General features: G+C 46.6%; 1 protein-coding gene across 1 annotated transcript in view; it reads left to right on the top strand.

Moving 5' to 3' along the window:
• The first annotated feature begins 14,449 nt into the window (after positions 1-14,449).
• Positions 14,450-26,766, top strand: part of LOC144683679 (uncharacterized) — a 124,680-nt gene continuing 112,363 nt past the window's right edge. Inside the window, exon 1 of the mRNA XM_078546938.1 lies at positions 14,450-14,955. Coding sequence (XP_078403064.1) covers positions 14,508-14,955 — 448 coding nt within the window. The 5' untranslated portion in view covers positions 14,450-14,507. The remainder of the gene's footprint in view (positions 14,956-26,766) is intronic.

The following is a 26,766-nucleotide window of genomic DNA, read 5'->3' as shown; positions in this document are numbered from 1 at the left end:
ATTGTTTCAGTCCTTAATTGTTCTTGGGAAAAAAGGAGTTAGCATAGGAAGCACATTGGGCCACATACAGTTGAAACTGTTGGTTATGAACTCTTTGGGCTCAGTCACTTTTGGACTTAATGTGCTGCTTAGAACTATTTAATTGCCCATTCAACATTTTATAGAGGCATGCCAACCTGTGAACTTTTCTTTGGTTCTGGAGACCGTGCCAGCCTAGCGACATGACCAACTGGAACCTGGCATGTAATGAATCAAGCTGCCCAGCGTTGAACTTTCTCAAGGAGGGTAATGTTTTTAGCAGTATATGGGTCCCAGGTGAGTCTGCTGCACTCTAAGTGTGGTCTAACCAATTGTAACTAGTCTCAATAATGGTGACCATGAAATTATCATCGATTGTCATGAAAACCCACATGGTTTGCTAATGCCCTTTAGGGAAGGGAATCTGCTGTTCTTACCCGGTCTGGCCTACATGTGACTCCAGATCCACAGCAATGTGCTTGACTCTTAACTGCCCTCTGAAATGGCCTCGAAAGCCACTCAGTTGTACCAAAGTGCTACAGATAGACTGCATGGGTTCAAGAAGGTAGCTCACCATCACCAATGGAAATTTGGGATGGGCAGCAAATGCTGCCCTTGCTGGCGATGCCCACATCCCATGAAAAAATGAAACAAAGAGTTCCAAACTTTTACCACACTTTGTGTGTACAAGTGTGTTCTAATTTCACTTGTGAAAGGTCTGGCTTGAATTTTTAGACTATACCCCCTAGTCCTAGACTCCCCAACCAGTAGAAATAGTATCTCTCTATTTAATATATCTGTTCCCCTAAATATCTTTGATCAAATCTTTTTAATTCCAGGGAATATAACCTGAGTCTGTATAAACACTCTCCATAGTTTAACCCTTGGAGTCCAGATATCATTCACTCTTCCAAAACCTCTTCATCCAATTCAGAGCCAGGGTAAGTCAGAGCCTATGCCAACAGGCACAGTACACCCAGGGTGGGATGCCAACCCATCACAGGGTACATAACTCACTGTAGCCAATCCACATGCTGGTCTTTGGACAGTGGGAGGAAACCAGGGCACCCGCAGGAAATCTGCACAGACACAGGGAGAACATGCAAACTCCACACAGACAGACACCCAAGGTCAGGATTGAACCTGGGTCCCTGGAGCTGTGAGGTAGCAGCACTGACCACTGTGCCACCCCAGAATGATATCTGCTGTCCAGATATCATTCTGGTAAATCTAACACAGTACTCCCTCCAAGGTCAATATGTCCTTCTTCAGATGTGGTGTTTGGAACTGGTCACAGCACTCAAGGGTTTTTTATAGCTATAAAATGACATTTATCCCCTTATATTCTCATCCTCTAACTTAGAAGCCAGCATTTTATTAGCCTTTTTGATTACTTTCCATATCCGTGTTATTTTACAGAGCTATGTGATGATTGAGAGTGGTTGGCACAGAGTGATCACAGGACAAACTGCATCATAAACAGATTGCAAAAGCTGGAAACTTGATACAAGGTCCATCGTCTGGTAAGTAGTCTTGGGGGAATTGTGTCTAACTTTTTTTTTATTCGTTCATGGGATGTGGGTGTCACTAACTAGGCCAGCATTTATTGCCCATCCCTAATTGCCCTTGTTCAGAGGGCATTTTTTAAAGAGGCAACCACGTTGTTGTGAGTCTGGTTCGCATGTAGGCCAGAGCAGGTAAGGATGGCAGATTTCCTTCCCTAAAAAGCATAAGTGAACCAGATGGTTTTATACAACAATGGCTTCACAGTCATCATCAGACTTTTATTGAATTCAAATTTCACCATCTGCTGTGGCAGGATTTAAACCCAGGTCCCCAGAGCATTACCCTAGGTTTCTAGAATACCCAACCCAATGTCAGTACCACTATGTCACCACCTCCCTCCTGGAGTTCAGTTTAGCAATTTAGTTTAATGTTTTGAATTTAACTTAGAAGTTTATAAGCTGTAAATAGGTGCTAATTACTGTGTACAGGGAGCTACATCACCTTATGCATGAATCAGAAAAGTGTACAAATGTAGACAATATCTGCAGATGCACTGAATGGTCAGGACAGAGTAATTGCAGACCATGTTCATGGCTGATTTTTTTGGTTTAAACTCCACTTTCCTGCCTTTTCTCCATATCCCTTGATCTCTGAGAGACCAAAATCTGTCTATCCCAGCCTTACATATATTCAATGGTGGAGCATCTACAACCCTCAGGGTAGAGAATTCCAAAGATTCACAACCCTCTAGGTAAAGAAATTTTTCCTCATCTCAGTCTTAGATGATTTGACTCTTATCCTGAGACTGAACCCGTGTGTTCTAGATCTCCAGTCAGCAGAGCCCCTTCAGAATCTTGAATGTTTCAATGGTGTTGCCTTTCATTCTTCTAAACTCCAGAGAATATAGGCCTAATTTACTCAGCCTCTCATCATGGGACAACCCTCCCATACCAGGGACCAATCAAGTGAATATTCTCTGTACCGCTTCCAGTGCAAGTATATCCTTTCTTAAATATAGAGACCAAAATTACACACAATACTCCTGATGTGGTCTCACCAAAGTACTCTACAAGTGTAGCAAGACTTCTTTGTTCTTGTACTCCAATCACCCTGCAACAAAGGCCAACATGCCATTTGCTTCCCTAATTGCTTGCTGTACCTACATACTAACTTTCTTTGTTCTGTAAACAGAAATTGGTGCAGAGGACTTCAACTTTACTAACGATCTCTCAGCTCTGAAAATTCACATAAATAACATTCATAGATATTCAGATCTATCAGCATCTGTGGAGAGAAAGACAAAGTTAACATTTCAAGTCTGTATGACTCTTCTTTATGTGTTAAAAACTGGAAGGAGCGAGTGGCTATGGTGGAAAAAAAAAACTGGGCATGTGGGAGTGACGCTCCCTCTCCATTGTGGGTAAGAACTTGGTCATCAGGTGTGAGGCACTCTCGCTGTTGCTGTACATGGCGCAGGTCTGGCCCATTCCTCACTCCTGCGCGATGGCGATCACCTGAGCCACCTTTCACTTTATCTGGAGGTTGAAAATGGATCATGTTCGCAGGGACGCAATGTACAAGTCTCTAGATAAAGGTGGAAAAAACATGCCCAACATCACCCTCATCCTGATGGCCACCTTTGTGTGCGGCTGCATCAAGCTGTGCATAGACCCTCGGTACGCAAACACTAAGTGTCACTATGTGCTGAAGTTCTACCTGTCCCCGGTGTTGTGAAGGATGGGTCTGGCCACGCTGCCGCGGAACGCTCCAAGTAGTTGGACCGTGCCGGACCACCTGTCCCTCGTGGAAATATTTATGCAGAGAAACACCTTTGACAACAAGTCCATCAGGCAGTGGCTGGCACGTAACGTCCTAGAGGCCCTGCGGGATAAGGAGATGGTGGATCCTGTTGGATGGTTCCCCGAGCAGACTGTCAAAGTCATTTGGCAGAATGCTTCATCGCCAGAACTTTCCAACAAGCACCAAGATGTAGCTTGGCTGATGGTGAGAAAGGCCCTCCCTGTCAGATCCTTCCTACGTGCCAGGAGTCTCACCCCTTCTGCACGTTGCCCTTGAGGTGGCTGTGGTGGGGAAGAGACCGTTGTTCACCTCCTTGTGGAATGTGCCTTTGCAAAGAAGGTCTGGAGAGAGATGCAGTGGGCTGTTCCCAGGGACACACACAGAGACAAACATCAACTTCAGCTGGAGGATGAAAGACGCTTTTTGGTTTGCCCGAAACTTGTCGGTCTTCCAGCGCAAAGAGTTGTCCCCGACCGAGTGTTGCAGACTGGCACATCCCAAGGTCCAGGACTATGTGCTGAGGGATGCACTAAAGCTTGTGGCAGCCACCGCAATGGCGCAATGGGGAAAGGTCGCTGTCTAAGACCTTTCAGCCACAGTGCACTGAGGGGCTGGGAATTGCATAGACCCCTGGAGCTGTACGACTCACAATGAATGTATACAGTGAATACTAATTGTATTATAATTGTATTGAAGCACCTCAGAGTATAACATGATGTATGTCGATCACTCCAACACCATTGCACTGTCTGAAATGACCATGTTGAAATGTCTGTAATGTTCATTGATTGTATTGAAGCACCTCGTGATCCATGTGGAAAAGTTGAAGATGATTACATTTCTTGTGATGGCCATTTAGAAATGTTTTGTAATGTTCTTTCAGATATTTTAAGAATAAAGTATATTTTTCTATAAAACGTTCTATACCACATTACATGCCTTCCCCATGTCTCCCACTCATCTTCTACCATTTTACTCATGAACAGATTTGCCCAGTTTCCTGTGGCAGTCTCTGTCTCAGCCCAATGCAGTCAGCTTTAAGTAAGTCTAGGATCTTGTAGTTGTTTCGTGTTTCTCCCTTTCCAACACAAATATTCAAATGAATTTAATCATGTTACAGCAAACTTTGTTTTATCCGATGCTCGACCAACCAGAATTCCCCAGTAACTGGAATTTGTGACAGGCTCGATTTCCTTTTAAAAGTTGGTCACTTTCAGTGTTCCGATAATGCATTCTTTAAAAAAATATTATTAATAGATTGTAAATCTGCAGGAGTTGTCCTTAGGTTTCACATTGAAATTATTAAGTTATTGGGTTCAGTTTTGGTGATTGTGCCTGAACAAAGATATACCACACGGAGCAAGTGTCAGTGAAAATGATAGCATGACTTATTTTTTAATAAAAGTGGTGGTTTTAAAAGCGGTGTCAGCTTGACCTTCAGTTGTGGTGCTTTTGCTGTGATCCTGCTGTGCTGGGACTGTTGACTGCCCAGCTGCTTCCCCTTGCCCCTCAACCCCTCAAAGACAGAGCAGCACCTTGTCTTGTGTCCGGGGTAATGTAATTCCCCGTGAACCAGCATTTTTGATTAAGCAAGCATCCCGGATAACAAAGATTTACTGTATGTCACTATTAGATAAATGGTCACGCAGCATTTAACTAAATCAGGCTCATTACTCATCTACTATGCTGTTTTCCCTTGGCTCTAAGACAGGTCTTGCCAAACTGTGGGTCGTGACCCCCACTGGAGGTGGTGAAATGGGATTTTGGGGTGGTGCTGCTGCTGTAGGTGTTCATTGTTTTTGGACAAACCCTACCTTTTCATCAACTCTCCCCTCGATGGAGATGTGGCGGGGGTGGGGAGTGGAGAGAGGAAGCTGGGGGAATGGGGGTAAAGAAGAAGATGTGGCAGTGAGGAGGGGGAGATGGGGGTGTGAAGGAAGGGAAGATAGGGTGAAAAGAGGAGGAGATGTGGGTGAAGGAGGGGAGATGAGGTGAAGGAGGTATAGATGGGGGTGAGGGAGGTGAGGTAAGATGAGGGAGGGGAGATGGGGGTGAAGGAGGGGGAGATGGGGGTGAAGGAGGTATAGGTGGGAGTGAAGGGGGAAGATGGGGTGAAGGGGGAGATGGAGATGAAGGAGGGGTAGATGGGGTGAAGGATGGGGAGGTGGGGGTGAAGAAGGAGGGAGATGGAGGTGATGGAGGGGGGAGATGGGGTGAAGGAGGGTTAAATGGGGTGAGCGAGGGGGAGATGGGGGTGATGGGGGAGATGAGGGTGACAGAGGGTGTTAGGAAATAGAGATAGTTTAAGTAAGTTATATTGGCATTTGTAGGTGTTAGGAATGAGTTTTAGCTTTAATGCTTAAGTTTGATTTGTATTTCCAGATCAGTGTGTTTAGGAAGGTCAAATTGAGTTTTAGTTTCACTTTAAAAAGGTTCCTGAATTTCTAATGAGGAGTTTTACAGCTCCTAGAGAGAAGTTAAGCAAACACAAGAGTAGAAGAATTGGACTGTTGCCTGGCAACAGCGGCCCAGGGAGGCAAGTCCCTCTCACAGACACATGCAGAAAAACTAAAGAAACAGTAGTTTTAAGTTCAGTTTGAAGCCAAGACTGAAGACTGGAGATGGGGAGAGGGAGCTGCAGATTTCCCAAAAGAACCAAAAGGTCCCAAGTCCAAAGGAGTGAGACAGAAACAGGAGAAAGTCTCAAGCAGACATTCTAGTCAAAGGGAAGGACAGGAGCCTGGAAAAGGCCCTGCTAAATGAAGTTAAGAGTGAGGGGCAGAGAGAAAGACTGCAAGCTTCAGATTTAAAGAGTCAAAAGCTGCAGAAAGGAGATTTAAAGCAAGAACAGCTTACAAGGGGCAAGAAAGTCCAAAGAGACAACTGAAGGTCTGTAACTCTTTGCTATTGGCATGTGAAGCAGTGGTGTACTGTTGACAACTGAGTCGGTGAGAGGGAGTGAGTGGAAGAAAGCTTGAATGCATGTGATAACCTGGGGAGAGGAACATCAGAAGGAGAGTTCGAAACCCTGGAGGTGAACACTTGCGGAACGCATCTGAGAGAAAGCATCAGTTTGGGAGAAGATTCCAAGGCAATGTCTTGGAAAGTGGAGATTGGAAACCCTCGTGTGAAAGACGAAGTGCAGTGAGACCCGTTGGCTCATGGTGTGACAAGTGTCTGGAGGGAGTTGATGAGAGATCCATAGCATCTGGTTGAGGTGGCACCTGTCACTTGGTTTCAGAGTGTGGTGTGTCTGACCACAGGTTGCCATAGGTTAATATAGACTGTGCACTTACTGTGAGCATTAAATTATAAGATAGCGTTTGTAACTTGTGTTATCCTTACAAATCTGTATATATCTGTAAAGGTATAGTGTTGCAATATAGTTCATCTTCTCTTGTTGAATAAATGTTTTATTCTTTTGTTAAAAGTTTATCAGCTGACTCCTGTGACTCTGTTCAGTAGCTTCTCTCCACGTATCTAAACAAACGAATAAAAGTTAAGGTCTATCAAGCTGGGTTCCATTCTGGGATCAGGCTTGTCCAGGGGTAACATCAGCTGGGGTCATAACAGAGGGGGAGATGGGTACTGAAGGAGAGGGAGATGGGGGCTGAAGGAGGGGGAGATGTGGCACGCTCAGTTCCTTCCCCTCCACATCCCAACCCTCCCACAGCCCCCACCACTGCTCAACAACTGATGCTCCCCCCCCTTCCCTTCCCCATTCAACAACTCCCCCCACTAACTTTTATCCCGGAGTCACACGAAGTCTGAGGCACTAAGATGGGGTCACACTGGAAAAAGGTTTGGAAAGCACTATCTTCCTGTGTGCATTATCGATCACACAGGCTGTGTCCTGAACCTACCCCTCTCTATGAGTGAAACAAAACTAGGCAGCAAATTGCTCAGATACTGCTTCCTTATGAGTCAGACTGCTGCACTCCAGTTCAGTGAGCTGGAGAGATTCGAGATGGGGACATCAACTGCAGATGGTGTTTGCTTCAAAATATCCTGCTGTCCACAAACCTCCACATTGTGTAATCCAAGCATGCACCCTGCTCCACCATATCATAGTCAAGATCAGAATTGTGGGCCTGGATATGACCCGCGAAACCCCCCCAACGTGGCCCCAGATGCAATTTTCAAAATGCCAGTGAGTGGAGTGGAAAATTCTGAAAGAAACTGATCCTCCAATCACAGGCTATTACTCTCCCGCGTTTGCTGCTGATAGGCTCACTCATGAGCCTATCTGCAGTAAATGTGGGAGTGAAGGAGTTTGTGATTGGAGGATCAACAACACCGGTGGCAGCAAGTGCATTCTGGAAAAAGGGATATTGGCAGGGGAGAGAGAGAGAGAGAGGCTGGCTGCTGGGCTGGATGGCGGAGGAAGAGGCTGCTGGGCCTGGTCTGACCGGGCTGGATTGGGGAGGAAGAGGCTGCTGGGCCTGGTCTGACTGGGCTGGGTTGGGGAGAATGAAGCTGCTGGGCCTGGTCTGGCTGGGCTGGATTGGGGAGGAAGAGGCTGCTGGGCCTGGTCTGACCGGGCTGGGTTGTGGAGAAAGAAGCTGCTGGGCCTGGTCTGACTGGGCTGGATTGGGGAGGAAGAGGCTGCTGGGCCTGGTCTGACTGGGCTGGGTTGGGGGAGAAAGAAGCTGCTGGGCCTGGTCTGGCTGGGCTGGATTGGGGAGGAAGAGGCTGCTGGGCCTGGTCTGACTGGGCTGGGTTGGGGGAGAAAGAAGCTGCTGGGCCTGGTCTGGCTGGGCTGGATTGGGGAGGAAGAGGCTGCTGGGCCTGGTCTGACCGGGCTGGGTTGGGGGAGAAAGAAGCTGCTGGGCCTGGTCTGACTGGGCTGGATTGGGGAGGAAGAGGCTGCTGGGCCTGGTCTGACCGGGCTGGGTTGGGGGAGAAAGAAGCTGCTGGGCCTGGTCTGGCTGGGCTGGATTGGGGAGGAAGAGGCTGCTGGGCTTGGTCTGACCGGGTTAGGTTGGGGAGAAAGAAGCTGCTGGGCCTGGTCTGACCGGGCTGGGTTGGGGAGGAAGAGGCTGCTGGGCTGGAAAAGGCTGGATATGGTGGTGTGGGTGGGAATGGTAAGTGTGGAGACACTTGCTGCCTGGTGGTGTGGGAGAGAGAGTGACTGTGGGAGTGAGAGAGGGAGAGAGAGTGTGGGGGAGAGAGTGAGAGTGAGTGAGCATGGGAGAGAGAGAATAAGTGTGGGAGAGAGAGAGTGTGGGAGAGAAAGAGAGAGTGAGCGTGGCAGGGAGTGAGAGTGACTGAGTGTGGGAGAGAGAGTGAGAATGAGTAAGTGTGTGGGAGATTGAGTGAGTGGGTGAGTGTGGAAGACAGAGAGAGTGAGTGAGTGTGGGAGAAAGAATGAATAAGTGTGGGAGAGAGAGAGTGAGTGTGGGGGAGAGAGACAGTGAGTGTGGAGAGAGAGAGAGTGAGTGTGTAGAAAGAATGAGTGAGTGTGGGAGAGAGAGTGTGAATGTGGCAGACAGAGTGAGTGAGTGTAGGAAAGAGAATGAGAGTGAGTGAGTGTGGGAGAGAGTGACAGTGAGTATGTGAGCGAGAGTGAGTGAATGTGTGGGAGAGTGAGTGCATGTGTGGAAGAGAGAGTGAGCGTGGGAGGGAGAGAGGGTGAGTGATTGCGAGAGAGAGTGTGAGTGTGGGAGAGAGAGAGGGTGAGCGAGTGAGGAAGGGAGAGAGAGTGAGTGATTGTGGGAGAGAGAGTGAGTGAGTGTGGGAGAGAGAGAGAATAAGTGAATGAGTGTGGGAGAGAGAGAGTGTGAGTGTGGGGGAGAGAGAATGGGTGAGTGTGAGAGAGAGAGAGTGAGTGAGTGTGAGAGAGAGATGAGTGAATGTTGGAGAGAGAGTGTGAGTGAGTTTGGGAGATGGAGAGAGAGAAAGAAAGAGAGTGTGGGAGAGGGAGAGAGAGTGTGTGGGCGAGAGAGTGTGGGAGAGAGAGACTGAGTGTGTGTGTATCTGACTCACTCGCAGTCTCAAGATTCCCACTCACTCTCACCCCCACACACCAATACACAATCACACCCACTCACTCAGTGGGTGTGGGTGAGTGAGTGAGCACCAAGAGATTGGGAGTGAGCCAGACAAACAGGCTCTGTGAACTTTATTAATTACTCTTTTATTTAAATTATCAATTTATTGCTTTGACATTGCTTTATTTTTGCTCAGTAAACTGTTTCTTTTCTTCAGACCTCAACCTTCTCTTGAAATTCATGATTGATGTTGTGCCAAGCCTTATCTTTCTGAAATTTATTCATTGGCCCCTTGCGTGAGAACAAAATGGAAATGTGCCCCCCTCCCACTGCACCATGCAAAAAGGTTGGACGAGCCTGGTCTAAATTATTTGGATTATTTACATCTACTATTTAGTTTGCAAGTCTTTTTTTCTACACACTAACCTTGACTAAACACCAAAAGACTGGACCAAAATTTTAAATACTTACTGCGTCAAGCGTACTCAAAACACTACAAACAATGGAGGCAAAAGCAACAAATTTTTCCCACTCTCACCAGATTACAATGCACTCTCTTCATGTGTTTGTGTGTCAGCAGATACTGTTTAATTTCTACACCTTTTTGAGCCGCATCCAAGTTACCAGTGCTGCTTCAGCTTCCTGCTCACTGCAATTAGCACCTATTTAGGCAATCACTTACAGTTCACTGGCACTGACAGGCACTTTCTGTTAATTAGCATGCAGTTTATTTTACAATTTCTAAAGTACTAATTTAAATTCAAAACGTTAAATTTATTTTCACTTTGAGATATGTTCACCAGGGACTTCCCACTTGCACTAATTTCCCAACTTCTGCACTCTATGCTGGACTCTTTTTATGCATCAGGGGGTAGACAGAGATGTGACTGAGTATAGTGACTGATAAAGATGCCAGCAGAGAGAAATAAATGTGTGACTTGAATACCATGAGTGACACAGAGACGATAGCAGAGGAAGAAAGATAAATGTGTGACTGAGTGCAGCGAGTTATATAGAAACTTTAACAGAGGGGCATTAAGGTATAACTGAATACAATGTGTGACTGAGAGACATCAGCAGAGGGAGGGCTGAGTTATTTGTATGAAGTAACAGCTCGGCCTTTTGGCTAAGATCAAGTGTAGTGTTGCAGGGGCGACACCATGGTCCTGCCATGGCAAGGTCGGGATGGAAGGGCGATAACCAATCGCAATCCAAATCTATACCGTGGGTTACCTATCACCGTCCGAGTCACGGTGAACCACAGCGACGAAGGAGGATCACCTATGGATCGGGGCTTCTTCACCAGGAGGATCCTGTTGAAGGCGTGCGGCTTCCAAGCTACGGAGATCTTCACCCTGCACGACTCCCGCAAAGGTGGTTATTTCGACGTGACTTTCAAGCAAGTGGCAGACTGCGTCCGGCTCCTGAGGGTGTTCGAGGAGAAGAGAGACCTGCCGGAGATGAAGATCCTGACGGCGGAGCCGCACTTCTCTCTGCCGTTGCAACGGGAACGTGAGGTGATGGTGCATGTGTACAACCCCTTCGTCCCTGTCGCCGACGTGGTCACCTTCCTCACCAGGTACTTCGATAAGGTGGGGAGCGGCACCGAGATTCGAGACGACTTGGGGATCTGGACAGGCAAACGCCTGTTTAAGGTCACGCTAAAGACCGATGGTAAGGGAGCCATTTTCCACCCTCCTTCCAGTTTCGCAATCGGGGGAAACCGTGGCTACCTGGTCTACGCTGGGCAACCCAAGCATTGTCGCTCATGCGGCAAGGCTGGCCATGTGGCGGCCAACTGCAGCGCCTCCCTCTGCAAGATCTGCAAACAGGAAGGGCACCAGACAAAAGACTGCAAACAGGCCAAGTGCTGCAACCTGTGTGGCGAGGCAAGTCACCTCTACAGGACCTGCCCCAAACGCTGCCGTACTTACGCACAGGCAGCCAAAGCCGACCAGGGGGAAGCAGAAGAAAGGTTCCGTGTCACTCCAACCACCAAGGCCCCCAGGGAGCTCAACGGGACAAAGGAGGACACAGAGAGAGACAAGGTGGAGAAAGAGATTGAGGCAACAGAGAGCCAATCAACAGCACTACCCCCTGAACCTTCCAGTCCTCAGGACAGCGAATCAATGGAGGAGGAGGCAGCAGTGGAAAAGCAGCAGGGGGAGTGGCGGACGGTGAAGAACAAGAAAAGTAAGAGGGAGCGAAGAAGAAGCAAAGGCGTTTCCCAGAGAAGCGGCAAGAGGCGTCTCCCATCCGACACGGATGACAAGGGCAGCAGCTCTTCGGATGAGGAAGTGCCAGAGCGGCACCGACAGAAGAGGCGGCAAAGCTCCAGGGCGTTGGAGGACGAGACACCCGAGCTCCAGAAAATTGGAGACAACAAGGAGCCCAGCGCACCCCAACATTGCCTGCAACCTGAGGAGGCCAGTGCACCACAGCCCCTGGAATCTGGGAGCAGTGAGGCAATCATCGCACCCCAGCTCCAGGAAGCCGGGAACAGCAACCCCCCAGAGGGGGTGAGTTTTGGAGAAGCTTCTCCAGCAAAGGTCATCTCAAAATCCGCTCACTACGTGAACCTCCAGATGCCACTGGAGCAGAACACGGCCAAGGAGATCTACCTCAGCCCATCCAAAGTGAAGGAATTTGAGCTCACTACGGGTATGAAGGAGCAGACTAAAGGTCTGGGACTCTCAGAGACAGTGGGTTTGGTAGGAGAATAAATGCTTTAATATGGGTTTAAAGATTGTATCCATAAATGTGCGTAGCATTAAATCTACTACGCGATGTGTTGCGACCTTGGACTACCTAGCCAAGGTCAAAGCTGACCTGTTGTTTCTGCAGGAGTGTGCGATACCGCACCTCAGCTCCTACAGGCAATGGTCACGATGGTGGTCCCACGGGCCATCGATCTGGTCGGGCGGAAACGACTCTCGTTCCTCCGGCCTGGGTATTCTGCTGCGGGGAGGCAACTTCACCGTCTCCGAGGTCAAGGAGGTGGTGGGCGGGCGACTCCTGGTAGCAGACGTAATGTACAAGAACGCTCCACTCCGGTTAATTAACGTGTACGGCCCGGCACAAGGGGCTGAGCGGCTGGAGGTTTTTCAGCAGCTCCCACTGCTGCTGGCGACCTCCAGGCCGGTCATTCTGGGCGGGGACTTCAACTGCATCATCGATGCGGCTGGACGATCCGGCAGGGCCGGAAGCAGATTGGACGCTACGTCCAGATCCCTGATGGAAACAGTTAAGGATGCCAAGCTGCACGACGTCTTCAGCAACCCTGCAGACGGAGCGCAGCGTAGATACACCTGGTCGCGGCCAGACGGGTCCATTCGTTCCAGGATAGACTTCCTGTTTGTGTCCCGTGCATTCACAGTCAGATCCACCGAGGTCAAGCCGGTGTTCTTCTCTGACCACTGCCTCCTACTGGCGGACTGCCACTTGGAGGAAGACCTGAGGGTGGGCAGGGGGGCATGGAAGCTAAATGTGCAACTGCTGACCCCAGAGAACATTGAGGAGCTCAAGAGGGATTACAAAGGTTGGAGAACCGTGAAACCCCTCTTTGAGTCCCTGACACACTGGTGGGAAGTGATCAAGGGAAGCATCAAGAGGTTTTTCATCCTCAAAGGCACCCAGAAAGCTAGAAAGGAACAGAGGGAAATGTCCCGACTCCAGGAAAAGATGCAGAATCTGCTCCGGCTGCAGTCGATGGGGGTCGATGTCAAGGAGGAGCTCCAAGAGGTGAAGGGCCAGCAAGCCTCGCACTTTGCCTCGGAGGCCTCCAAGATCATCTTCCGTTCCAGAGTCCGCTCCGTGGAGCAGGATGAGACGTGCTCACGTTTCTTCTTCCAAAAGGTACACAGAGAGCGCTCTGTGATCAGCAGCCTGAAGGAAGAAGACGGCTCAGTAAAGTCATCACGGTCCGACATTCTGAGGATCAGCAAATCCTTTTATGCCGGACTGTATGACGTGAAGCCCACGGACAGCACGGCCTCCCAGTCCTTCCTGTCCTCTATCACGGAGGTCCTAGACCACAGTACGCGGGAGAGCCTAGACAAACCGCTAACTCCTGACGAACTGACTAAGGCCCTCGAGTCCTTCGAGAAGAGTAAAACCCCCGGAAGCGACGGCCTGCCGGCGGAGTTGTATTCGGCTCTGTGGGACTTGATCGGCCCAGACCTGCTAGAAGTGTACGAGAGTATGCTCCTGGCCGGCAGCATGTCAGAATCCATGAGGAAAGGCATCATCACCCTCATCTACAAGCACAAGGGGGAAAGGGAGGAAATTAGAAATTGGCGACCCATTTCACTGTTGAATATGGACTATAAGATTCTGTCCAAGGTCATCGCCAACCGGGTCAAATCCGCTCTGGAATTGGTGATTCACCCTGACCAGACCTGCTCTGTGCCAGGCAGGAAGATCTCTGACAGCCTGGCGCTGCTCAGGGATACGATTGCCTATGTACAGGACAGGGGTGTGGATACCTGCCTCATCAGCTTGGATCAGGAGAAGGCCTTTGACAGAATATCGCACACCTACATGGGGGATGTGCTCTCCAAAATGGGCTTTGGGGAGGGAATTCGAAATTGGATCCAACTGCTCTACACTAACATCAGTAGCGCAGTCTCAATCAATGGGTGGGAAACAGATAGCTTTCCGATTAAATCTGGAGTCAGGCAGGGCTGCCCTCTCTCGCCTGTCCTTTTTGTGTGCTGCATAGAACCCTTTGCCGAGTCCATCAGGAAGGATCCGGGCATAAGAGGAGTGACGATCCCAGGCAGTGGAGGCACTCAGGTAAAAGCCTCCCTGTACATGGACGACGTCGCCGTCTTCTGCTCGGATCCGCTGTCGGTGCGCAGACTGATGCACGTCTGCGACCAGTTCGAACTGGCCTCGGGAGCCAAGGTAAATCGTGGGAAGAGCGAGGCCATGTTCTTTGGGAACTGGGCTGACCGATCCTTTGTCCCCTTCACTGTCAGGGCTGACGGCCTGAAGGTGCTGGGGATATGGTTCGGAGGGACCGGGGCATGCGTTAGAAACTGGAAGGAGCGAGTGGCTATGGTGAAAAGGAAACTGGGCATGTGGGAGCGACGCTCCCTCTCCATTGCGGGTAAGAACCTGGTCATCAGGTGTGAGGTACTCTCGCTGTTGCTGTACGTGGCGCAGGTCTGGCCCATTCCACACTCCTGCGCGATGGCGATCACTCGAGCCATCTTCCGCTTTATCTGGAGGTCGAAAATGGATCGTGTCTGCAGGGACGCGATGTACAAGCCTCTAGATAAAGGGGGAAAAAACGTGCCCAACATCGCCCTCATACTGATGGCCACCTTTGTGTGCGGCTGCATCAAGCGGTGCGTAGACCCTCAGTACGCAAACACCAAGTGTCACTACGTGCTGAGGTTCTACCTGTCCCCGGTGTTGCGAAGGATGGGTCTGGCCACGCTGCCGCGGAACGCTCCAAGTAGTTGGACCGTGCCGTACCACCTGTCCCTGGTGGAAAAATTTATGCAGAAAAACACCTTTGACCACGGGTCCATCGGGCGGTGGTCGGCGCGTGGCGTCCTGGAGGCCCTGGGGGATGGGGGGGGGGTGGACCCTGTGGGGTGGTTCCCCGAGCGGACTGTCGGGGTCGTTTGGCGGAGTGCCTCATCGCCAGAGCTTTCCGGCAGGCGCCGGGACGTGGCTTGGCTGGTGGTGGGGGGGGCCCTCCCCGTCGGATCCTTCCTGCGCGCCGGGGGTCTCGCCCCCTCTGCACGGTGCCCTCGGGGTGGCTGTGGTGGGGAGGAGACCGTTGTTCACCTCCTTGTGGATTGTGCCTTTGCGGGGGGGGTCTGGAGAGAGATGCAGTGGTTGCTGTCGGGGTTCATCCCGGGCGGTTCTGTGGCGCAGGGCTCTGTGCTCTGCGGGCTGTTCCCGGGGGCGCACGCCGAGACGGGCGTCGGCTGCGGCTGGAGGATCGTCGGCTCGGTGGGGGACGCGCTTTGGTCTGCCCGGGGCTTGTTGGTCTTCCGGCGCGGGGATTTGTCCCCGACCGATTGTTGCGGACTGGCGCAGTCCGGGGTCCGGGACTGCGTGCTGGGGGGCGCGCTGGAGCTTGGGGCGGCTGCCGCGGGGGCGCGGTGGGGAGGGGTCGCTGTCTGGGACCTTTCTGCCGCGGCGCGCCGAGAGACTGGGAGCTGTTTGGAGCCCCTCGGGCTGTACGGGTCGGGATGGGGGGCTGTAAATGACTGTGGTGTTGTTTGTGCTGATGCACCTGGTGATGCATTTTGTGGGAGTTTGGCCTGGATTGTACCCTTGTAATGTTGTTTTTGAAATGGTTTTGAATGTGATTGAAGATTTTTATGAATAAAGTATATTTTTACTAAAAAAAACAGAAAGGATTGATAATGGTCATATAACAGCTGTTGTATCTACAGACCTATAATACATTTGATAAAAGTTGATTTGATTTGGCAAAATACCTCGCAATAGGTTCATTTAGAAATTAGAAGCACATAAATTAAAGTGATAGTGGTAACTTGGATATGTAATTGGCTAAGGGATAGGAGACAGAATGGTGGTGAACAGATATCTCTCTGGGTGTCAAGAAGTGTGTAGTGGGGCCCCAGGGGTCAGTGTTAATATCAAATATTTTTTTGTTTTTTATATATAATATATACGTGTATATGACTTGACTTTGATATGGGGAGTACAATTGTTTGCGAACAATATGACAAAGTAGGAGACAGTGAACATGATAGTAGCAAACTTCAGGAGGACATAGACTAGTGTAATGGGCAGACACATGGCAGATGTAATTTAATGTGGATAAGTGTGAGGTTGGGGCACTTTGAAAGAAACACTATAGAGAGGCAGTACAATCTAAATGGTGCTATTTGCAGTGGGGGCAAGAACAGAGGGACCAGGGTAAAATATTCACAAATCCTTGAGAGTAGCAGGGCAGCAGCAAGGGACAAAATCAAAGGCAAATGTCCCAAATATGTTGGCACTCATCAAGCAGAGGCTACTTCTTTGGTTCGGGTACATACGCAGGATGGAAGACGGTTGCACACCCAAGGATTTTCTGTATGGCGTGATAGCTGGAGCTAGAAGACCAGTGGAATGCCCTGTTTAAAGGATGCTTGCAAATATGGCTTGAAAGCCCTAAACAGCAATTTTTGCACCTGGGAGACACTAGTCGACGACAGAGGAAAATAGTAACATGACCTGTGGGTCGACACACATCACCATGACAATCAGTAGTGAGAGCGTCTTGGCAGCAGGCACCAACACTGAAAACAACAACCCACAGTAACGCCTGATAACAACCTTATATGCAGCACTTGTGGCAGAACCTGCTTCTCATGGATTGGCCTCTTCAGCTATCAGCAAAAGTGCACCATATGAAATTATCCCATCGCCAAGGAATTTGATTTGCTGCATGTTCATCATCTTCCATAAATGGGAGGATGCCACTGCTGACGATGAGTAGGGCAAGTTAATAAATAGGCTACGAAAGTTTGTGGGATGCTTGGCTTCTTAAATAAAAGCAAAGTACTGCGGATGCTGGAAATCTGAAATAAAAACAGAAAGTGCTGGAAAAAGTCAGCAGGTCTGGCAGTATTTATGGAGAGAGAAATGGTTAATGTTCCAAGTTTAATACAACTCTTCTTCAGAACTTAAGTCATGCTAAACCTATACAAATCTCTAGTTTAGGCTGCAGCTGCAGTTGTGTGTACAATTCTGAGAACCACACTTTAAAAAAGGATGTCAAAGCCTTGAAGAGGGTACAGAGGAAGTTTTCCAGGGTGATACTAGGCTTAAAAGGTTACAGGACAAGATAAGAGCTCAGTTATGTGGAGAGATTAAAGCAGTTAGGATTGTTTGCCTTAGAGCAGAGAAGACCAAGGAGAGATATATTCAAAATTATGATGGGTTTTTGTAGAGCAAATACAGAGAACACAACTGCAGCTGCAATCTAAACTAGAGATTTGTATAGGTTTAGCGTGACTTCAGTTCTGAAGAAGAGTCGCATTAAACTTGGAACATTAACTGGCTTCTTCCAGGGCTCGGTGGGTGATCTTTGCAGTGTCTCCCAATCAGCTGTCCACACTTGTGTCAAGCAGGTTACAGACGCTCTGTTCAGATGGGCAGCGACCTTCATCCACTTCTGCTGGGACCAGGCAAGTCAGGCACAGCGAGCCAGTGGTTTCACAGCCATTCCATAAGCAATGGTCAAGCCATGTTGCAAACTTCAATCACTGAACTTTCAGTATTGCCATGGCTGTTGGGAAAACAATGGTGACTTCACTGCTGGGCATACATACCTGCCCATGGCACCCCAGCCTCACTGACGCCGGTGGACCTGGGTGCATGGCGCCTCTCCAAATCTAGGGCCTCCTGCTCGAAATGGCTAAGAATCGCTAACTGTGCCGGGCCGCCGTCAGTCCTCGTCCACTCGGCAGCATTATGTGCATTCTTCTCCTGAAAAGGAGAGAAGAGCATTGATTAGTGCTATTTGTACCTGGATTCTCTTCGCGGACGGCCCACCCCAACCAGAGAGGTACATTGCAGGGCTCCAGTACCTCCTCACCCCGCTGCTGCCGAACACTCACACAAAGGTGCTAGGCCTGTCCCCACACCCCACCATCTCCTTGGCCAAATACTGTCTGCATCACATTAGGCACCACACCTTCCATAACCTTCTAACCTTCTATAGCAAGGAGGCGCAAGCACATGGAGCACAGAGAACAGCAGATCGATCAGTGCCAAAGCCACCTTGAAGCTCCCCTCCCAGCATGTCATCACCCTGACTTTGACATGTTTTGCAGTTCCAGTACTGGGCCTAGGTGCAGCTCCTCCAGGTTGTCCCCAAAACAGTGATGTGGGTCTCAGTGCAACCTTCCTCATACTTACCCATACCACCTCAATGGATATTGTCAACCAATTTTCACATCATCACTCTTTGCCCAAATTATTCGTATCAATGGGAAACAAGGGAGGCCCAGTTAAGATTCCTGGGAAACACCCCTAACAATATGCTGTCAGTCTGATTTACCCCTAATCACCTTTTTATACCTATCTATCTCTCTATTTACATGGTTACAGTTCCATCAGTATGAAGTTCTTTTTATAAGATATCTTTTATCTGTTACTTTACCATTGTATGACAGTATGGTGCATTGTACCGCATGCTGTGGCCACAGAACCCATCTCTTCACCACCCTCTCTGGGTGACCTTGGCATGGGCAATATCTGCTGGCCCACCCAGCGAAGGACACATGTCGTCAATGATTCGATGCAGTCACTACACTCAGACTTGTGGGGGTGGGGCACCAGGAGGGAAAGCCTACCTGCTGGGTTAAGTGACCAATGCCAACATGGTACTCACCCTTAACTGGGCCTCCCTGGTTTCCCATTGATACGAATAATTTGGACAAAGAGTGATGATGTGAAAATTGGTTGACAATATCCATTGGGGTGGCATGGGTAAGTATGAGGAAGGTTGCAACAGAGTGAAGGAGACATGTGGCCAGATTAGCAGCTTGAACAGATAGGGGCCATGCACAGCTCAAGGAAGAGAAACATAAAGTATTACGCTAGGGGAAAAGGCCAGAGAAAAGAAAAATAGCCCAGGCTGTAAGATTCTTAACAGAATGGAGGGTCAGCAGGTTTTTGGTCATAGATAAACAAGCTTTAAATACAGAAGAGAAGAGAAGTTGATGTTGAATTTGAATTTTCATTAGGCTTCTGCTGGAATACCGTATGCTCTGTTGAGCATCCCATTATGGAATGGTGTTAGAGCCAGGAAAGAGGTCAATAAAAAAAATCAGTAAAATTAGACCAGGAATTACACATTATAATTATGAAGAATGGCTTTTATATAATTTGGGCTTTTTTCACTGGAACAGGGAAGGTTAAGCAGGTGTTGAGAAGATGGGTCGATGGACCCGGTAGAATTCTACAAAATCATGAAATGAAATGTTTTGAGAGGATAAATTGGAAAAGGTTGGTGAATTGGTAACGAGGATAAATAGACTCAACACAATCAGCAATGGCTTCATGGTCATCATCAGACTTTTCAGTGAATTCAAATTTCACCATCTGGTGTGTCCCCAGAGCACAAAGGTCATATTGGGATTGTCACTGGACTGGCACTCCAGGTTCCCAGGGTCATGCTCTGGGGATCCAGGTTCAAATCCCACCACAGCAGATGGTGAAATTTGAATTCACTAAAAAATATGGAATTAAAAAGTCTGATGATGACCATGAAGCCATTGCTGATTGTTGTAAAAACCCATCTGGCTCATTAATTCCCTTTAGGGAAGAAAATCTGCTGTCCTTACCTACATGTGACTCCAGACCCACAGCAATGTGGTTGGCTCTTAAATGCCCTCTGGAATGGCCTAGCAAGCCATTCAGTTCTCAAGGGCAATTAGTGATGGGCAATAAATGGAGGCATTTTTATACTTGCCCTCTGATTCTTGCTGCTCACCATTTTCCCTGGGTTGGGGCAGCATGTTCACTGAAAGTGACAGGTTCATTATTAAAATGCCTGCGCCAAATTCAATTTTCTCTCTCATGGCTATTTTCATGGAAGCAAGTGGGTTCCTGATGTAAACATGCTCGGTAAGTCTGTTGTGAACCTTGAGGGTTGCCTGCTGTGGAGTCAGACACCTTTTTACAGCTAAGTTTAAAAGCTCGTGCCAACTTCAACTATCACAATGTAATTGTGTATGATGATTTAAGTATGTTTTCAATGCAGTGATTGATCATAGGGCTCTGTCCTTAAAAGGTAAGAGAGCATTAAATTGAGCAGCATTGTGTAAGGACTCATATGCATTAGAGTACTATCTCCAGGGGATAAATTCCTCTTCTGTATTCTACAACATGAGTAATCAGGTAATGATATGTGTACGGGAACTTGTGGTTTGATTTTCACATTGATTTAACGTTTGACATCTGCTGAGCCTTTGAAGCACTTTTCCAGTATCCACTAGGTACAGAACATGAGCCATATAATAACACTGGCAAACCTTTGAAATGCTCATGAAAAAAATCAGACATTCAACATTCTTTTGAAAAAATGCCCCGCTTACAATCTCATAAAACTGTTAATCAAGCACAGCCATTGAAAGCCTCATTGAAGGAACATTTAATCCACTTAACACCTCTTAATTCTGTCCAAATAAACACAATGGTATTGAAAAATCCCTTCAAAGAAAGAAAAAGTTAAAATGAGCTCATAAAACTGCCCAATAGCAGTCCCCTTTTCAGCTGCATAAACAACCACCCACCAGGATGAGTTTATTAGTGAGTCCTGGAGCTCAGCCAAACATTTAAAATGAGGCTAGCTGGCAACTGCATCAAGAGACTCTGGCTGAACTGCTGGGCAAACATATTTTTTGTCAGATAGCCTAATTATGAATGCATGGCTGAGTAACAGCATGGATAAGAGATAAAAACAGCATTGGTTAAGGGATAGAAAACAAAACTGTGGTGAGTTGTTGTTTATCACACTGGAGGGAAATATACAGTGAAGTTTCCCAATTTTCAGTACTAGGTCAGTGGCAGTATGGATACAAAATTATCTGAGAAGCAGAAAGCAGAGAATAGTGATGAATCATTGTTTTTCATACTGGAGGGAAGCATTCAATGGTGTCCATAGGTATTGGGATCATTGCTCTCTTTATTATATATAGTCATGACCTGGACTTGGGCTGATAAAGAATAATTTCATAGTTTATAGATGACAGAAAGCTTGGAAATTGAGGAAACTGTGAGGAGGATAGTAACAGACTTCAGGAGGAATAGGCAGACTGGTAAAATGGGCAGACTGGTGAAATAGGTAGATCAAGTTTAATGCAGAAAAATGTGAAGTAATCCATAATGGAATTGGAAATGAGGAGAGGAAATATAAATTAAATGGCACAATTGTAAAGGAGGTGTAGAAACAGAGAGACCTGGGCGTGAATATACATTCATCTATGAAGGTGCTGGTAAGGCTGGCTAACAAAACATAGGGGACCCATGGCTTTATAAATAGAAATGGTGCAAATGCAACCTTTATAAATCACTTGCTAGGTATCCGCTGAAGCATTGTGTGAAGTTAGGTTACAAGTCCTTGGAAAGGGTATTGACACATTTACCAGAACGGTACCAGGGATAAGGGGTTGCACTTACATGGAGAAAAGAGTGAAACGGGGATTATTCTCCTTCGAGAAGAGAAGGTTATGGGGAGATTCAGAAGAGGTGTTAAAAAATCCTATGGGGCTTTGATAGAGTAGGTGGGTACTGGCAGGCGGGTCAGTAACCAGAGGACACAGATTCAAGATCAGTGCCAAAATATCCTGGACAAATTAGAAGCAATTGTTTTTATGCAGCGAGCTGTTATATTTGGGAATGAATTATCTAAAATGGTGGTTGAAACAGATGCAATGCTAGCTTTTAAAAGGGAATTCACTAAGAAAATGAGTAACTCACAGGTCTATGGGGAAAGAGCAGGAGAGTGGACTAATTGGATAGCTCTTTCAAAGACCCAGCATAGTTATGATGGGCTGAATGACCTAATTTCCATGTTGTAATATTCCATGATTCTTGACCCATTGGCACTCTCTTATTTATCACATTACTATATTCCTCAAAAATTGCAACCATAATAGTCAAACATGACTTATCCTTAAGAAAGCCATGTTAACAATCTCTGATCATCTCATATTTATTCAAATGCTCAGTCACGCTAACCCAAATGATTTTTAAACATTATGCTAGGAGTCTGGCATATAAGATATTTATCTAACAAACAGACTCAAATTTGAATTTGATAAAATGAGGCTTTACTGCGGAATGTGTTAGTGGTCAGGTTGTTTTCTCACCTAGAATGTAAGTTCAGTTAATTACCATAGTAAAACTGCTGGTTAATGGTATTCAAGGGGACGTAGCATGCTGGCTCGCATACCATTTCACTAACCTTGCTCAATTAGAAGACTGTTAGATGTTTATCTCCTGGTAGAACAGTGCAGAATAAAGTGCATGAGAGCAATGCAATGGACAGCTTGGTTACAGATAGTTAGGAACCATTGTAAAGCATGTACACTGGAGACAACTACCTGAAGAAAGTTGTTCAATAACTTTCCTTTGGGAGCCCTCTTCTGGTTTGCCTCAACCTTAGGCTAAGTACTTCAGAGTTTTCCTGTGGTCAGGGACAGGAGGGGGTGACTGAGTGAGGTAGTACCGGAGTCCAAAAGATAGCAATGGAGGAGCCTCAGCCCTTGCACTTGTCCAACAGGTTCAAGGTTCTAGCAGGTTGGATGTACAAGAACAGGGACTGCAAGGACAATGAGCAAACTGAACACAGAACTGTGGTGCAGGGGGCCATTTAAGTTGGGGAAGTCAAAAGGACTGTAATGGTGGTAGGGGACAGTATAGTTTGGGAGATAGATACTGGTCTCTGGAGCTAAGAGTATGAGTCCTGAAGGCTGTATTGCCTGCCCAGTGGCAAGGTAAGGACATTTCCCCAGGGCTAAAAAGGAGCTTGGAGTGGGAAAGGTCCATAGGTACATAGGTAGGACTAAAAAGAGAGGTTCTACTGATGGGAGTATGAACAGCTCGGGACTAAATTTAAAAAAAAATCACAAATAATTATTCACAGTATATAAAAAGGAAGAGAGCAACTAAAGTAAATGTTGTTCCCTTAGTGGATGAGATTGAGAAATTAATAATAGGAAATAAGGAAATAGCAGAGGCTTTGAATTAACATTTTGTATATGTTTCATAGTAAATGTCACTAAAATCAGCCCAATAATAGTAGAAAATCACAAGGTAAAAGGGAAGAAGGGACTTAAAACAATCATTATCACAAGAGTCAAAATATTGGCAACTTAATGGGACTCAAGATTGAGAGGTTCCTTTGACCTGATGGCCTGCATCCTATGGTCATAAAAGAAACGGCTGCAGAGATAGTGGGTACATTCCTTGTAAGCTTTCAGAATTCCTTAGGCCCTGTAAAGGTTCAAGCAGATTGGAAAACTGCAAATATAACACTGCCATTCAAGAAAGAACAGAGACAGAAAGCAGGAAGCTATAGGCCAGTTAGCCTAGCATCTGCCATTGGAGAGATGCTGAAATCCATTATTAAAGAAGTAATAACAGTACACTGAGAAAATCATAATGCAATCAAGCAGAGTCAGCTTGGTTTTATGAAAGGGAAATTGTGTTTGACAAATGTATTCAAGTTCCTTGAGATTTAACAAGCAGGGTGGGTAAATGTGAACCACTAGATGTAGTATATTTGGATTTCAAAAGGGCTTTTGATAAGGTGCCACATAAAAAGTAACTACACAAGATAAGAGCTCATGGTGCCGGGCGTAATTTATTAGCATGGATAATGGATTGCTTAACAAACAAGAAACAGGGAATTGGAATAAATGAGTAATTTTCAAGTATTAAAACTGTAAATAGTCGGGTGACAAGGGCTGGGGAGTGGGGGGCTCAACCTATATTAGTGACTTGGCTGGAGGGATCCAGTGCATTGTAACCAAATTTGCTGACAATACAAATTTAGGTGGGAAAACAAGTTGTGAGTTGGAATTGTAACACGATATAGACAAGTTAGCTGAGTTGGCAAGGATCTGGCAGATAAAGTATAATGTGGGAAATGTGATGCTGTTCAATTTGATAGGAAAATAGAAAAGCCAATATTTAAATAGAGAGAGACCACAGAATGCTGTGGTACAGGTGGATTTGGGTGTCCTCATACAAAAAACACAAAACGTTAGCATGCAGGTAAAGCAAGTAATTAGGCAGGCAAATGGATGTTGGCCTTTATCACAAAGGGGAAGGAGTATGAAACTCATCATTAGGGGACAATGGTAGTATCACAAGGTTTAGGTGAGGTATGGAAAAGGACAAGGCATAATCTAGAATAAAAATAATTAATTGACTGCGGACCAATTTCAATGAGGGTGAGGCCAGTATTTGTTTCGCATCCTTAATTTCCCTTGAGAAGGAGGAAGTGAAAGAGAAGTGAAAAAAGAGGTAAGAAAAACAGAGGGAGAGTATGAGAAGACACTGGCAGACTAGACCAGGGTGTCTTAGTGCATGAATCACAAAAGGTTAGTATGCAGGTACAGCAAGTAATTAGGAAAACTAATAGAATGTTATCATTTATTGTGAGGGGAATTTAATACAAAAGTAGAGAGGTTATGCTTCAGTTATGCAAGGCATTGGTGAGACCATATCTGGAGAACTGTGTACAGTATTGGTCTCCTTATTTTAGGAAGGATGTAAGTGCATTAGAAGCAGTTCAGAGAAGGTTTACTAGCCTAATATCTGGAATGGGAGGCTTGCCTTATGAGGAAAGGTTGGATAAGCTAGGCTTGTATTCACTGGAATTTAGGATAGTAAAAGGTGACTTGATTGAAACATAAGATCCTGAGGGGTCTTGACAGAGCGGATGTAGAGAGGAAGTTTCCTCTTGTGGCAGAATCTAGAACTAGGGATCACTGTTTAAAAATAAGTGGGTTGCCCATTTAGGACAGAAACTATGAGAATTTTTTTCCCTCATAGGTCGTGAGTCCTTGGAACTCTTTTTCGCAAAGTGTAACGGAAGCAGAGTCTATGGATATTTTTAAGACAGAGCTAGATAGATTCTTGATAAGCAAGGGGGTGAAAGGTTATCAAGTGTAGACGGGAATGTGAAGTTAAGGTTACATTCAGATCAGCCATGATCTGATTGTATGGCGGAGCAGGTTTGCCATGCCGATTGGCCCACTCCTGCTCCTAATTCGTTTTTTCAAATGTTCGAACATAAAAGAGAATCCATAAATCTTCTGTGGTCTTATAAATGGTGAAAGGGTGGTAAATGGAGGTGTGGGACTGATCAGGACAAAAAGGAGATTTATACATGGAGGCAGGGGACATAGCTGAGGTACTAGATGAGTACATTGCATCTGTCTTTACCAAGGAAGAAAATGCTTCAAAAATCATAGTAAAGGCTTAGTCCTGCTCCTAATTCATATGTTGCTATGTATGTTCGGAGAAGGTAGGTGAGACATTAGATTGGGGAAAAAAAATGGTAAAGAGGAGTTATTAGAAAGGCTGGCTGCACTTAATGTTGATAAGTTGCCAGGACAGGATCAGATGAATCCAAAGATATTGAAGGAAGTAAGAGTGGAAATTGCAGAGGCATTGGCCATAGTCTTCCAATTCTCTTTAGATACAGGAGTGGTGGCAGTGGACTGGAGAATTGCAAATGTTATACCCTTGTTCAAAAAAGGAGGAAGGATAAACCCACTACAAAAGGCCAGTCAGTTTAACCTTGATGGTGGGAAATCTGTTAGAAACGATAACCTGGAATAAAATTAACAGTCACATGGACAAAAGTGAATTAATTAAGGAAACTCAGCATGGATTTGTTAAGGGCAAATCATGTTTAACGAACTTGATTAAGTTTCTGATGAGGTAACAGAGAGTACTGATAAAGGTAGCCGGTTGATGTGGTGTACACGGATTTCCAAAGGCATTTGATAAAGTGCCACATATTAGGCTTGTCAGCAAAGTCGAAGGTCATGGAATAAAATGGACAGTGGCAGCATGGATATGAAATTAGCCAAGTGACAAGAAACAGAGTAGTGGTGAATGGCTGTTTTTCGAGGAATGTATATCGTGGGCTTCCCCAAGGGTCAGTATTAGGACCACTGCTTTTCTTGATATTCATTAACATCTTAGACTTGAGTGTGCAGGCCACAATTTCAAAATTTACAGGTGACACAGAACTTGGAAGTATTGAGAACTGTGAGGAGGGTGGAAATAGACTTCAAGAGGATATTGACCAGCTGATGGAATGGGTGCAGAGTGGGGGATGACATTTAATGCAGAGAAGTGTGAAGTGATTCATTTTGTGAGGAAGAGTGAGGAGAAGAAATATAAAATAAAGCATATAATTCTAAAGGGGTGTAGGAACAGAGAGACCTGGAGGTCTATGTGCACAAATCATTAATGGCAGCAGGGCAAGTTGAGAAATAAGATAATAAAGCATGCAGGATCCTGGGCTTTATAAACAGAGGCATAAAATATAAAAGCATAATGATTACAATGAGCCTTTATAAAACACTGGTTGAGCCTCACCTGGAGTATTGTGTTTAATTCTGGGCAACACACTTTAGGAAGGATGTGAAGACTTTAGAGAGGGTGAAGACAAGATTCACAGGGATGGTTCTGGGGATGAGTTGTGTGGACAGTCTGGAAAAGCTGGGGCTGTTTTCCTTCAAGAAGAGAAGGTTGAGAGGAGATTTGATAGAGGCATTCAAAACCATGAGGGGTCTGGACAGAGTAGATAGGGAGAAGCTGTTCCCATTGACGGAAGGGTTGAGGATCAGAGGGCACAGATTTAAGGTGACTGGCTGTGACATGGGGAGAATGTTTTCACGGTTCTGGATCGGGAATGCACTGCCTGAGAAAGATGCAGATTCAG

This window comes from Cetorhinus maximus, chromosome 8 (assembly GCF_964194155.1).
Source record: "Cetorhinus maximus chromosome 8, sCetMax3.hap1.1, whole genome shotgun sequence".
Lineage (NCBI taxonomy): Eukaryota > Metazoa > Chordata > Chondrichthyes > Lamniformes > Cetorhinidae > Cetorhinus > Cetorhinus maximus.
The sequence above is the reverse complement of the archived record's forward strand: the minus strand, read 5'-3'. Positions and strand labels throughout refer to the sequence as shown.